General features: G+C 38.4%; 1 protein-coding gene across 6 annotated transcripts in view; it reads left to right on the top strand.

The window, feature by feature from the left end:
* Positions 1-15645, top strand: part of OXCT1 (3-oxoacid CoA-transferase 1) — a 157856-nt gene that overhangs the window by 118533 nt on the left and 23678 nt on the right. For 4 of the 6 annotated variants that reach the window (XM_082382344.1, XM_082382345.1, XM_082382346.1 and 1 more), the window contains exons 15-16: positions 1032-1112; positions 6894-6995. In XM_082382344.1, coding sequence (XP_082238470.1) covers positions 1032-1112; positions 6894-6995 — 183 coding nt within the window. Of the gene's footprint in view, positions 1-1031; positions 1113-6893; positions 6996-12865; positions 14862-15645 lie in introns of those variants that run through there. The other 2 variants (XM_082382349.1, XM_082382348.1) reach the window with 2 other exon arrangements.

Below are 15645 nucleotides of genomic sequence, written 5' to 3'. Positions count from 1 at the left end.
TGTGTATGAATGGATAAGGAAGATGTGGGGTATACACACACACACACACACACACAGGAATATTACTCAGCCATAAAAAGACGAATGAAATAATACCATTTGTAGCTACATGGATGGACCTAGAGATTATGATACTAAGTGAAGTAAGTCAGAAAGAGAAAGACAAATACCATATGATATCACTTATATATGGAATCTAAAGTATGACATAAATGAACTTATCTACAAAACAGAAGCAGACTCACAGACATAGAGAACAGACTTGTGGTTGCCAAGGAGGGTGGGCAGCGGAGGGTTGGATTGGGAGTTTGGGGCTAGCAGGTCCAAACTATTATATATAGGGTGGATAAACAACAAGGTCCTATTGTATAGCACAGGGAACTATATTTCAATATACAGTAATAAACCGTAATGGAAAATAAAGTAAAATTTATTATAAAATTTAAAAATTTTTTAAATGCAGAGGTAGGAAGAAAATGTAAAATAGTACATAAGAAAATGCTAAAAAAAATTGAATTTTGATTTCTGTTCAGAGCAGGTCTAAGCCTACAGAAGGGAGGCAAGAACTGCTGTTTTCTGTGAATATGTCACGTTTGTAACAAATAAAATTAAAACTTTTAAAAAGGTATATTATGCATTTGCATTCTGTGTATGCTTCCTACCCTTGGTAAATAATAGGTCGTTTGTCAAGGAGACCATTCCCTGGAAGAGAAAAATTCGCAGGATGCTAGAAGTGAAATTTCTCCATCATATGATCTAAGGGCTGAGGCTTGAGGGGTCAGATCTGCAGCAGGATGTTTCCCAACTAAATCAGTTATGCCTTTGGCTATTCATTTGGCACTCTCCCTAAATTATCTTAGGGACACAAGCTGCCTCCAGAAAGAAAGTAAAAGCATGACTGCGCAAAGATTTCAAACAGACTGTACTTAGGAAACGATTTCTCTGATAGTTCCTGTTTGTCCTATGTTATACCAATTCTAAGTAAGAATTGGTTCCTAACTACTCTTTTTAATGTTTCTTTTTTCAAACAGGGAAATGCACATAAAATCATGGAGAAATGTACATTACCACTGACAGGAAAACAATGTGTCAACCGCATCATTACTGAAAAGGTAAAGTGCCTTTCTCTTTTATTTCCTCTAAATGTCTACCACCTTTTTTTTTTTAATAAGCATTTTAGAATTTTTTTGTTACCTTCTAAAAGTGTGTTACATTGGTAGTCATAGGATTAATTTAATCCGTGGGTAGACCAAATAGGAAGATTCATCAATTTAATGTTTCTAGATGTAGAATTCTTAATGTGACATTCTCTGGAAATATGCATATACATACAGAATTGAACTGCTGTCCTTGGTAACTTTGACAGTGTGATATAAAAAAAGAAAAGTTGTATTGATCCTTATACTTGGGCTATGAAAATGGATGATATATACAAAGTTAAGACTACCTTTCTTCTTTGCTGTCCCAAATCACAAGTACAAATTGTTGGATCTCATTTTAGGAAACTCAGTAAAAATTAGGTTTTAATCATTTAGGTGCAAATTGCAATACAGGCCCCACAGTGAACCAAGAAATCTATTCTTTGGTTCTTGCATGCTTTCAGCCCTCTTTTATAAAGCAGACTTTAGAACACACCAGCCATTTTAGTGCACCTCTAGATTTTATCTTCCTAAATAGAAAATATTGGTTAGTGGTACAACTGAAACTGCTCAGATCAGAGAGAAACATCACTGGTGGTTGCTACAGTCACCTTTCTGACCCAGATTTGAACCTAAGATGTTGGAATGACATAGTTCTCATAAGTGAGCTAGAAGGGTGTCATTTTCTTGACTCAGTATCTTGATGAACCACAAAACAGAATTCTCTAGATCAGCGTTTGTTTCTTTGTTTTCTCTTAATGATGCTGTTCCTTTTGGCATTAATCTGGTTTAGAACCCTCATTCGGGTATGGTACGAAGCACCCTAAAGCAGCCTTTTGAAGTAGGTTAGAAGGCTCATAATACTTTTCAGAAGCCACATTTTAAGGAGAGTTCTGTCCTAAATGGTGCCTTCCTCTAGGGCTGTTTATGTGGAATCCATAAAGATGACGTGTAGAGAAGAAAAAGTGGATAAAAGTGTAGAATATTTTATCTCACCATTTATTCCTTGAGTCTTATCATTTCGTAAACCCCTCCAAAACCATGGACAGGACTTGTTGAAAAGAATCCATTACTCTGAAATCAAAGACAAGACAGTCCTTGATCCTGTTTTCTTTAATAAAGTAAGGTGGTACAGCTTCTAAGGATAATTCCAGCAACATTTTACCCCCGATCTTCCTCTTCCCCCAGGTAAGCCCTCTCCCTACATCCCCACTCCACGTATGCCCTGACCTTGTTCTTACCAGTTTAGTGCTTCTATGTGCAACAACTCCCACTCAACTCTGCCTGTCCAAATCCTATCCATCCTTTAAGTCTAATGCAATTTCCATCTTCATCATGAAGAGGCTTCAGATAGCTTAGCGCTCACAACTTCATCTTCAGAGTGGTCCACCTTTCCTTTTGGCACTTACCATCTAATACCTACATTTTCTCATGACATTACTCATACATGAATTTACTGCCATTTAAAAAAATCTTCTACCCTTTCCATCCACGTTGTTGTTTCATACATTTATCCATTTAATAAGCATTTTTGAGCTCCTTCTCTGAAGCCGACTATTGCCAACAGTGGATACAGAAAGGAGGACAGTCTTTGCTCCCAAGGAGCACATTCAAGGGGAGTAGACATCAACAGTACCAGCCTGTATTAGAGTAATACATGTGATAAAGTCCATGAGAGAGAGACGTGCCAAATGCTGAGTTGAGAACATAGAGGAAGGCTGCTTAACAGCCTGGGGAGAGTGGTGTCAAATATTAACTTTTTCCCAGTCTGGATCTTTTCTCCTCCAGTCTCAGCTTCTCTCATTTTGCCTTAACATTCTCCCTACTTCAGCCATGCTGAATGTTGTGCACTATGTTGCATCCCCTGCCCCCGCCATGCTCCTCTGGGACTTGGCACCTCTTGTCTCTCTCCCTGGCATGCTCTCCCCACCCCAACCATCTGGCTAATTCCTGTTCATCTTTTATGTCTCAGCTATATAATTTCTTCTCTGGCAAGTCTTCCCTATCCCTCCCCAAGTCTTCTGGGTGCTTCCGTGAGTCTTAGTACTTACCCTAACTCAGCGCTGGTCACTGTATTGAAATAACCTTTGAGCTCTCTGCCTGTCTCACTCATCACTGTTTGTCCAACACTTAGGATAATGCTTGACCCATACACAGTGAAAGCCTGTTGAATAAATACTGTACTTTTCTCAATGAGAAAATTAATAGATTGAGTTAGGAGTCTTGAAAGATAAGTAGTTTTTATAAGTGAGAATAAGACCAAAGAGGCCCTTCTAGGCAAAGGGAAGAAAAATTGGCAGGGTCCTGGAGGAATTAAGAAAACAGAGCTTACTCAAGGACCTGCGAGTGGGATAATGTGGAGTGAGGGCATGGCCAGAGATTCTGAAGGCTGAAGGTGAAAAGCCAGTAAGGGACCAAATTATAAAGGAATGTGAATGTCCTGTTAAGAAATTTGGGTTTTATCTGGAAGGTACTTGGGAGCCTTTCAATGATTTTTAATAGTTGGGGACACCATTGATTAGATTTGCATTTTACAAACAGCTCTGTGGCTTTTATGTAAAGCAGGGGGAGAAGAGATGAGACTCCTTCAGTTATCTTGGCCAGAAATATCAAGGTCCTTAACCACAAGACAGAAAGAGAGATTTCAAAGAGATTTAGGAGCTGGACTCAACCTAACTCGATGATGAATGGGACATGGTTGCTAAGGCAGAGGTGATTCCTGAGTTTTCTGGCTAGAGGCGTGGTCGACCTGTTGTATCCTTAATGAAGGCTGGGTCTGTAGGAAGAGAAAGGGAGGAGCAAGGGGAGGCAGGAAAAGAACAGGTGCCATTTGAACATACTCAATTTGATATTCCGGAGTAAGTTAACATCCGGAACATCCATGGGCACCTGGAGCTCAGAGGAGAAGTCACCACTGGAACGGATGTGTGAACTCATTAGCAGACGGGGATAATTGGAGGCTTAACGGCAGATGGTGTTGTATAGCAGAAAGGAGTAAAGTGAAAGGCAGCTACATGTGGAACTTCGGGTGCCCCAGGGAAAGGAGTGGTGCGTTTACCCCTGTGCTCTATACAGTAGGTGTTTAATAAATTTTGCAGTGCCATTAAGGGCAATGACTCTGGACACTCTGCCAGAGTGATATGGGACTAGAATTCCATTTTCAGCTCTTAAGGAAAATTCCATTAGTTGCCTGCCATTTGAAAGAGGCTTTGGAGATGTTATGACCCTGATTTCTTGGTTTTGTGTTGCTAGAATGATGTGATGAAAGAGGCCTTCCTCACCAGCACTTGGGCTGTGACTAACTGCTTTATCCGTAATGCAGCCTGTTATGGTGGTGAAAAAATAATAAAAGTATCATCTGTGAAACAAAGTAGTTGAAATATTGTTCTTGGCAGGTGAACAATTGATTGTAGCTTTTAGGTTTTAGTATCCATTTTTATCAAGTATTTGTTTACACTTTATACCACTAAATGGAAATCTTCCTAAATATTTCAAAAGTAAACTTCCCATTTTTAAAAATCATAGATGCTTAGTTTTCCTTGAGAGGAAATTAGGGACCTTGACCTTGAGAGCTAATTAGGGATTGAAAAAGGTGTTAATTAAAGGTTTTTAAAAGCAGTAAGTCATTTGCCATAGATTTTTATCTTCTCAATCACTGAAGTCTTATATTCATGATACCAAACTTGTCTTCTCCCCAAATCCTTTTCCTGCCTGTTCTTAATAACACAGCCCAAAGGCTCTTTTTCTCTTATTTGTTCCATTTTGATAAATTTGTAGTTGTTCATAATACAGGGGAAAGAAAATCAGTATGAATGATGCTCCAGACACACTTTCTGCAAAGGAAAAGTGTCCAATGAAAAAAAATTTGTAATTGTCATTTGGGAATTGAATAACCTACTGCAGCATACGGACATTCCTAGATGATCATTTTTTTCCCCCTCAAAATACATTTCTGCTAAAAAACGTTTCTTTAGGAACATAAAAATGTGCAAACAAAAAAGAAGTTTGCTGAAATATTTCCTCCTAAATTTAAATTATCTTTTCCAGTAAAATCAACCCAGGTTATCTATGAATTCATCAAACAAACAGAGAAGGCAAGTATCACTGGTCCCCTTGATGTTTTCCTCCTGAGGAGAAATATCAACTAACTGGATACAAAATAAGCATTTGGGGGCTTTGATTTGGGTTCACGCACAAGTGACAGTAAGTTAAGCTGTTAAGGAAAAGAATATGCCTCTATGGTGCCCTTGCTCTATGTCCCAGGCATGAGGCCAGCTGCTCAGAGTAGGTTTGTTATTATGTTTGTCCTGTATAAAAATCTTGGGAAGTAGGTTTGTTTGATATCCATCTACACATGTGAAGACAGCTTCACCAAAGATTGCATAGCTAGTGTTGGCAGAGCTGGAATTCCAGTCCAGCTTGAAAGCCAGGGTTCTTTCCTCTGCATGTCGCTGTGTCTTCTTTTTTATTTTCATTTAAAAAATTTTTTAAATTTTATATTGGAGTACACACTACTGTGTCTTCTTAATAGCCTCCTAACCAGGAGTGTGTTTAAAAATGACAGTTTAGGGTTTGACTTCCAAGCTAGCTGAAAATAAAGGTTCTAAGCCTGCAAACAATAGTTGAATTTAAGCTAAACCCAGAGGAGAGGAGCGATCTGGAAAGAATAATATTTAAGTCTGAGGAAGACTAACCATGACAACTGAAAGAGGGAACAGTGCCTGTTGCATGGGAGGACAACTTACTGTAGAGCCCGTGAATGAAAGTCATAGGGAAGCAGTTTTGGCTCTTGCAGTTAGAGCTTCCCATCAACAGGCAATCTGCCTTGAGGCAGTGAGCCTCCTACCACTGGAAGTTTCTAAACAGAGCCCTAGCGACCATCTCAGAAGAATGTTTTAAAGAATTCTTGGGTGGGAGGTTATATTACATGATTTTGTTGGTCCCTTCCACTCGAGTTGTCATATTACCGAGTGTGACCACGTGCGTTCTATATCAGACATGACAGGTTGCTTGGGTCAGGCTATACCAGTTGGCACTATCATCACCTAGTGTTACCAACCAGAATGTTGTAATGCAATATTTAGGGTGAGGTGAGCCTTTTCATGCTGTCCTAAACATAAGCATCTTCATTTGATTTCCATACCAGAGGGAGATCCTCATGCTCTACTTTTGGATCTATGTGTTTTCATAGGACTTAAAGGGAAAGCTTTAATATTTACCTGGGGATGGGGGTAGTCTTTCAGGGCCAGCTATCCCTTTATAATTACTCCTAGCTACTTCAGAGCACCTTCTTTTGTTTCTGTAATTTACCCAGAAGCATTGATCAGCTTTCCCCCCATCATCCCTGTACTTTCACCTTCCAAATATCTCCTCCCTCCCTGCTTTTCTTCATTCTTTTCCTTCTTCAAATCATTATTAATCATCAAATTGAAATTTTGACCCAAAGTCTTAGATCTAACAAAAAGAAAGTAGTTTAAAAAAACCTGGTTATAATAGTAGCAAATGCCATCAATAGTCAACACTCATTTATTTTCTGGCATCAGCAGAGCTCCCCAACTAACTGCCAGTTAGGGAGTTGGCATTTATTCTCACCAAAATATAGCAGTTACGGTTGACATTTTTTCATTGCTCATTTTCAGTCTTTTATCCTGAGTCTTTTCTCTCCTTAAAGAACTTGAGAGGTTATTTCTGTTTTGTGCTATAAAATAATTACCGTAATAGAAATTGTCGTTGTCATTTTCTTGACTTCTCCAGGCTGTATTTGACGTGGACAACAAGAAAGGCCTGACTCTGATTGAACTCTGGGAAGGCCTGACGGTGGATGACATAAAAAAGAGCACTGGGTGTGATTTCGCAGTAAGTGTTTCTGTGAACAAATCCAGCCACTTGTCCTATATCCTGAGCTTGATTAATGGGTGTTTATGGGACATGAACCATTAATTTGTGATCATTTTTGGAGTTGACCTTAGCAGAGAACAGGAGTGGAAGGAAGGGTGCCTCCGCTGAGAGCAGGTGGCAGCAGGAACGGGCTCTGGCTCATGGGCCAGGGTTTGGCTCAGGAGTCAGAAGCGGGAGGAACCACCAGGAGCTGCTGGAAACAGCAGGTTGAGCTTGAACTCTAAGCTACTTTCTGTAATCCTCTGTTCTTGCAATCCCTTGCAATCCTCTGTTCTTTGGTTACGTATCAGCCGTGGCCAAACTTAATTAACTAAAAAATGCGAGCCACACTCAGAGAAATGGTACTTCCTTATTTTTAAACCCATCTATGGCTTATGACTTTCTCTTTGATTAACTTCTTTGCCTGATTATTCCATCCCTTGGAGATATTAGAATGTCGAGCTTTTGACACCACCAGATTTATAGTCACAAAATAGGTGTTCTCTGTATTTGAAGAAAAACTTAGTGCATTAAAACTCTGACTTACAAAGCAGATAAGAACATCAGGGGAGTATCCACTTAAGAAATCTCCAAATCCCTTTTTAAAACTAAGAGAATAATACTGTAATATAAATAATCGCCCTTTAATATAAGTGCTTGTTTATGAATCACCAATCACCTACCTAATGGGGGTCGAGAGGACAGCTCAGTCCATTTGAAGTTAATCAAATGTGAAGTCGAAATGTGTCTGAAAAAATGAAGAAATAGACTGTGCTTCTCACATAACTCTTTAAGAACGGCTCTGTGTGTTAAAATGAAATATATTTATAATGAGAAGAAATATTGCAGCTACCCATCCTGGAGAAGGTAATTTAATAAAACTTACTTGATAAATCATGCATGTATTTCATACATTTCTTCCTTAGGTACTACATGCTTGGCTGGTACCTGTCAGTGCGTAACAAATGTCTGTAAAAACAATTTTGCTGCATATTTCATTATCCACATATAACTGTTTCTGGTATTATATGAAGGTCTTTGTCTATTAACCTTTTTTTGAATTTCCCTTTGGAAAAAAAGAAGCTTTCCAGCGATACCTTACATGAAAAGCTCATCTTTAATTAACTTTTCAGTGACCCCAGAGGGTAAAAAATGGGATTTGTTTACAGTTTACCTGTTTAGAATTCCTTACTCCAGTGATAAAAGCAAACAGTTCTTCTTACTTAATTAGCTATTCTTTATATTTTTTCCCTATGTGGATGAGTTAGTCTCTTCTTCAGCAGATAGCATTTTTGAGATCTATAGAATGTTCAAGCCTCTGCTGCAAAAGGGAATTGCAAAAAAGATCCTCATTGTTATCAGGTTTTTTTTGGTTTTTTTTAGTCACGTAGGTAAATCGGGAATGAAAAAGATATATTTTTACTGTTTTTGCTTTTTCTTAAAGTGCTAGTTTCCATGTCTTGATACATTGAAAAATATCTCTGTGGCCCCTCTTTTATCACAGTACCACCCCTCCTTCTCTTTTGACATTGACATGTAATCTTGTTTCCTCCAAATTAGGCTGTTGAAATTAAATGTTAATTTTTATGTCAGTGTTGCCCTGAAAAGGTGTAGTATCAGCTAAACCATCTTGACAGAAGAACTGGATTTTGAGGATCTGATGATCAATGGCATCTCTTTAGACCCTGACAGGTGAAGTCACATGTATCAAAATCTTTGTAAGGCTAGGGTCCGGAGTGTTCTAATTAATAAGATGTTTTACTTAATAGCTGGGTTATCAGTAAGATACATTTAATAATAAAAGCACATTGGGATAACATCTCTTTATTTGATAATTCAGAGGTATTCCATGTCATAATTCAGAAGATATCTCATATGATTATTACTACATAGGTAGCATTTTACTCTATATCTGACTACATTACAACTTACTCAAGATTTCTGTTTGAGAAAATGTTTCTGTTTCTCAGCCTTCACTGTATACCGAGAAGTGAACATTCTAGAAGAGAATAGTTAGACAGGTTGTTGCATAACAAAGAAAAAAAAGTAAAAACGTAGGTCAAAGTAATTGTGAAAATGTGTTGGTAAAGGTCCTATATACCTAAGAATATGGGCAAGTGAATGGGCGAAGGATACAGAATGTGGATATAAACTGATTGAGAAAATCCTGAGAATTTCAAAGAAAAAGGCAAGATATGACAGCATCAGATAACAGGGCATGACAAAATTGTGGTATCAGGGTATTAAAAATAATGGTTATAATGAACTATTTGGGCATTAAAAAAAAAAAAAAGAATCACTAAGACTTTCCTGTATGCCACAGTGCAATTAACAAAAACAACAAAAAATGTGAAAGGAAAATGTGTCCTTTAGGTATCACCTATAAAAAATTCATAGTAACCATACTGCCAGTTGAAAAGAGTTTTCTTTTCAATTAGGAGGAAACTCTCTTAAGGGTCATGTTATATCTAGAACTCCAAAGGAATCTGTGGAAATCTTGTAAAAAAAAAAAAATGAGGATATTGACTATATTTCTGGAACCTTCATCACACTTCTAAAATAAAATTCTGGTCAGGAGTAGTTCACAGCAAGAGAAGCCAACCCATAATGAACAGAGATCTTGTTCCATACCATCACTCTCCTTCAAAATGCAGTTGTTAAAAAGAAAGGGACTTCCCTCTATATTTCTTAGGGATTGAGTTCCGAATCTGTTGAGAGAGATAAGGGAGCTGGGCGAGTAGAGGTTAAAAACATCATCATTGTAAAGCCTAGAATGAAGGATGGGGCTTTGGTGTACAGCCACAAAAGCCTTCCCAGATACGAACCCCTGAAGTGGGGGAGACTTCAGCTCCCAGTTATAGGCAGCTGTGGAAAATCATAGGCCTTCTACACAAGGGCGAGTCTTTACTGCTGAGCTTCTTTCCATGTGACTGAGAGCAAAATAGAGCACGTGCTGCCTACAGAAGGCTGATCCCGATGAGGAAGAAGAGTCGGGCTGAGTTTCACATACCCCAGTTCCTCTGCCCAAATCATCATTTAGTTGAGCCATTAAGGGACACACTTGAGGCCAGAGTATTACACTAATAGGTGTTCCTCCACATGGAAGGGAATATGAGAAGTGGGAATAAATGCTCCACCCCAGCACTGTTGCTGGATAGAGCCATACACACATGTTCACCCTCTACAAATGCTTGATTGTGAAGCTGTGCAGAAATGCTTTTCTGTCGTTCTTTAATGCTACTAGCTCCCAACATTTTTATAACTAAGGAGTCCTTTGGTTTACTTTTTTCCCAGGGCACTCACATTTTGAAAAAATTCTGTCTCTCAAATAAATATCCAGTAATAATTCATTTTCAAAGAGTCAAAGTGATACTGCACAGTTCCTCATATTATAACTGTGACAAGCTAATGAAAATGTTAAATTTCTTTAAATTTTTTGGGCTATACTTGCATCACTTAGTGTGTTACTGCCAGCTATTTGATGGGCCAAATAGAAAAAAGAAAGGTGACATTCCACCACTGAAATGCCATTATCTCCAAAGTATCTTTTTCAGTGAGTAGTTAATTCAATTGGTTATTCATTTCTTTCTTTTCTGATGCATGCTTGAGTTACATAAGTTTTTCTTTACTATATATGTCTGTGGACCTTTTTAAACTAGAATATTTGTTCCTTTTTTAATTTAAAAACTTAAAAATAAATTGAATCCATAGTTGAACATCATGTGGTAGAATAAACTTCCAGAGGTTATTAGTCATCCACGATTATTAAACACCAAGTGTATGTCCATATTAAGCTATGAAATGTGAGTAAAATAGAACAGATTGGTATAGTTCCTCCTCCTAGGGGCCTTGGTCTTGTTCTCTAGGTAGGAATACACCTAAACCACCAGTGGCAGAAAATCAAATAAGAGTACTGCCTATTTATATGTTTGCAATGGAATCTGAAAGAAGCCAGCTGTGGGCATTCTTTGCCAAGTTGAATAAATTTGTACTCTCAGTATCTATTATGAACTGGCATTATACCAGAATTAAACAGTATACTCTTTGGATTTCAATGGACTGGGAAGACAACTCGTTAGCTTATCTTATGCATTTAAATCATATAGTCCTGTGCATAGCCTGTAGATCACTTTGGCAGGATAATCTGCTTCTGCTTACATGGACTTACAATGTTGATGAGACTGTGAGAGAACAGATGAAAAATGGAGGTTCAGTAGATGTTTTTCTGTACAAAAATAGACAGGCCAAGTCAGTCTACATAAAGATTCATCTTCTTTTCTGATAAAAGTCAAGTTCCACACTGAGGATATAAATGATACTAAGAGCTGAAAATAGGACCCACATGACAAGGAGAAGGATCAGATGTTTAGTTTAAAAAATCAAGGTGTCCAGTTTCCTTTTAAAGGTAATGCCATAAAGCACCTATTAGAAAATGATCTGTTTTCAAAAAAGAGTTTTATTTCATTAAATTATTTCCACAGATGCTCTGTTGTTTAAAAAAAGAAAATCGATAGTTTGTGAGACACACTTTCTAAATACTCGGAGCCCATATATCTTTATTCTTTTCAGTAGAGTTGAATATCTCTGCAAATGTGGGCTGTGACTTTTGTCTATTAATGTCTATTACTTTGTCTATTATGATATATCTGTTCTCGGAGCTGGCAAGTCTGAATGAGCTCTCATTTATCCTAAGATACGGATATGTACCAAGCCGTTCCTATCCTTTTTATTCTGGACATGTCATTCTTTAGGTAGAAAAATGGAGAAGGGGGCATTAACTCTCGACACTGTGAAGACTTTATAAACAATTTACAAATGAACTAGAAACATTTAACCTCATCAAAGCCAAATGATTGCCTTCTTCTATTCTTAATACTGACTTAACCTCTATTAGAAACCTTTCTTCTAGTTCTTTGAAGCTTATCTAATCCAGTCTCTCATTCATTCATTTAAAAAAATATTAAGTGTTTATTCTGGAAGGCAAATTAGACCCACTTCAATTGCCACATCCTTGAAGGTCTCAAAAATCACCTAAATTTTAGTATTCCTTACTGTGCTGTCCATGGGGCCTGTTACTCGGACTTAATGGATATTTGCCAGATTAAATGAAGAAATCTGTACCTGCCATTACACCTTGAAAAATCTGTCAAAATTAAGCCAGACTACTTACATTTAGGTTTCTTCTTCCACCACCTTTACCATTAAATGTAGATCTGTCCTCATATTTCTCTGCTTCAAGTCTCCTAGGAATACATTTGCTATTTTGTACATTGAACATAATTATAGTTAATATTTAATATTTTTAATGCTGTTACCTCCTTTTTGTAATAACTTGGTATCTTTTTCCTGCCTTTATATCATTTCCACTCTGATTATGAAGTTTCTGATAAAAGTTTGTCATCCAAAGACTACATTAAGTATCTCTTAACAAAATTGTGTATTGACTGGACATATTTTGAGGATTTTGAAACTTGGGCCTTGCTCTGTGTCTCTGTTTCATCAATCTCAGAGCTCAGTGGTCCATTCAGTAGAGAGTTTGGTTATCTGGACCCTTTATTTGTCTCCCGCTGCTCCTCCCCCACCTCCTCCTAGTTGCGAGTCTTAATGATCCTTAGTTTAAGAGCTATAATGCAAGAAGGTTGAGAACTACTAAAGACACAAAATGTAAATGGAAAAGGTGTTCTATTTCTCAGTGGTTCAGAATGGAAAATAACGAGGAAACTCCAGGTGAGGTTCCTGACAAGGCTGCTTGTTGCCTGCATCACTCAGGTTTGGAAATTCAAAGGACAGATGTTTATACCATGAGGTTTTTTCATAAGTTGGTTATTTTTTTCTCTTTCTTTTACCAGGTTTCACCAAAACTCATACCAATGCAGCAGATCGCAGCTTGAAATGTGGAGTAGACTTTTGTCCCAAGCTGTGTGTTTTTCATTTTAACCACATAGGATTTTATTAAAAGAACATCAGTAATCATAATTGTATATCTAACAAGTAGTTTTTGACTAGTTTTCTAGCATCTTAATGCTTTATACAGCCACGTAGACTTTGTTCTCTCAAGCGTACTGTGACATTTTAATGAAAAACAAAAAGAAAAAAATATGATTATCTTATTTGCTTTATAAGTGCTGAGAAGGTCATATTTACAGTTGGTACTCACATTGGGTTTATCTTCATCTTCTGTGGTATGTACATTAAATTGTGTGCAGTTTGTACCAAGATGGGCCCTTACTTAGGAAGAGTTTCATTGGTGTACTTTCCCTCCTGACTAAATCATGGCATGTAGAAAAAAAAGAATGAGGGAGAAAATGAACTCCACCCAGAGTATACCCAGGGGAGCATCGTACGAGTCCTGAAAGATAACATTTGTGTGAATTTTAATCAGGAGAAATGCTGTCTTAAGGATTATGATTTTCCTTCGGCCTCCTTTGTCTTTTTTTTTGGAGCCTCTGATTTTGTGATTACATCTTGCTTCCCTAGACCATCCCTTCTCCCACCCCCTCCCCCCCAACCCCCCCCCCCCCCCCACTTTTTGTACCTAAGTAGATGCCCAAGAAGGCAAACAGGAACATCTCTGTGTGGGAGAAGTAACCTGGTTTGTGGGAGAGACCTAAGGGTATAGGGTCTATTGGTGCTGACATCCAACCAAGAAGTTGCCTTTATAAACAAACCAAATAACCATCTGTGCTTTGCCAAAGATTAAAGTCGCTTTTAGCAAGAGGGCTATAAGCCTAACTGACCTAGTCGGTTTTCTCATTTTCAAACAGTGCAGTATCCGTGTGTATCCAGAAGGACCATTAAGAGTCTTTCTCTATGTTACTGTGGGCTTCTTATACAATGCCTCCTCTTAGACCAAAAGGGGCTGTGCGGTAATTCATCGTGAACCCATAGTAACAGTGACAGCAGAGTTAAAAAAAATCCTTTCTTTTCAGGGCCTCTTTTTTCTGCTCAGAAAAGTTTCTAAATGTTGAATGCCTCTTTCTGCAGAACAGTGTTATTTCTTCTGCCCAGGCTGGTTCCTTGAACAAAGTACTTTTAGTTCAGCTTTATCAAACTAAGGGAAATACTGATGAGCAAATCCAGGATGTGAAGGGCAGTGAACTTCATTCGTAGAAAATAAACACGATGGATTAGGTTTCGTAAGGACCTTCTCCTCAGTGTCAGTTCCCCAGGGAGTATACCAAGCATCCTGCATATCAACCGGGAGAAAAGTCCAGGCACCCTGAAGACGGGCCAGATTGCTGTCCTCTGGATAGAGGCAGGCATAGTACAGTGCGATATACCGTTCCTCTCATACCAGATATAGGAATTTATGCATGTTTTTAGCTGATGGCTGTCATTGAAATTCACTTTCTCTTCAGGTATAGCTACAGTTCTGTCATTTCAGAGGAAGGAGAGGGTTTTTTTGTGAGAAGCACACTCCGTATATAAAATGGTCCCTCTGGCTGGCTGCGTGGTTGGAAGCATACTCTCCCAGTACTGGTATAATGGACTTTTTAAAGAATTTGCAAGGTCTGGAGAAATGATATACGTCCATGTGAGAGTTATGGTTCGGGAAACGTGTAATATTGATGGTTGCTGTATTTGTAAACTTACTTATTCTGTGATTCTAAGAATGTTCTTCACTTTGAGGGGCAGTTCCTAAGTAGATGGCTTTATATTCTTGATTAAAGAGTACCCTGGATGTTAAGAAATGCATTAAGATGTGCAATAAGTATTCCAAATTGATATAGATTGGTGTGATTGTCCTTTTTCTCATTTGGAAATGGCGTGCCTAAACATGGGAATAAGACAACAGAGATCGGTGGAATAGCCAATAATAAAGTTAGCACACTGTACCACTTCTAATCGAGTTACTGCTTTTTCTTTTGATCTTACCAAAGAAAAGATATTATCCTCCATGAAAGAACAAATGAAATGTGTACCTAGATGAATTCTGACTTTGCTCCTTGTCAAAGTCAATGATTTGTCTATAAAAATCGATTATCCCAGATTTCACGTGTTAATATTTCTTTGCTTTTATGTAACATTCCTTTAGGATACACATACATCAGTAATTTCCCAGTGGGGCGTTGTGTTTGCTTGCATGTTGAAGTGGCTCTAGTGATGTCGACGCAGCATCTGTGTTGCCCCTCTCATAACAGACTCACCCCCTGGCCGAGGAGTTGGGCCTGTGCTCGGGATATGCCTCTTTTGGTAGCTCTCCTTTGTCCAGAGTGATTATACCCGGGGCTGGGTGTATGACCCAAAATGTACCATTCAGGTTATTTATCCTATGTTTATAAACTGGAGATGAGAGAGAAGCCAATTTTCTTATTCCTCCTTGTTCCCTAAGCCGTAAGAAGAATGTGACTCTGGCACCAGCATCCTTTCCCCACCCTACCCCCCCACCCCAATACACACACCCTACAAGCTGAGCTCCAGTTGGAGAGAAAGAAGTGGAAACACACACTGCAGCTGTAGGGAGGAGGCATCCTGGTGGTATTTGAGTTCCTGTTTCTGCACGTGTCGAAGGCCAACTTCTCTCCATTCATGCTTGTACATGAGGCCAAAATTTCCCCTTTTTGCTTGAGCTGGGCCTTTGTCACTTGCACCCAGAGTGTGAACTCAAGCAGCTTTGGTAATTCTTGAG

The sequence above is a fragment of the Balaenoptera borealis genome (assembly GCF_965194805.1).
Source record: "Balaenoptera borealis genome assembly, chromosome: 2".
Lineage (NCBI taxonomy): Eukaryota > Metazoa > Chordata > Mammalia > Artiodactyla > Balaenopteridae > Balaenoptera > Balaenoptera borealis.
This window is presented reverse-complemented; position numbering and strand designations above follow the sequence as displayed.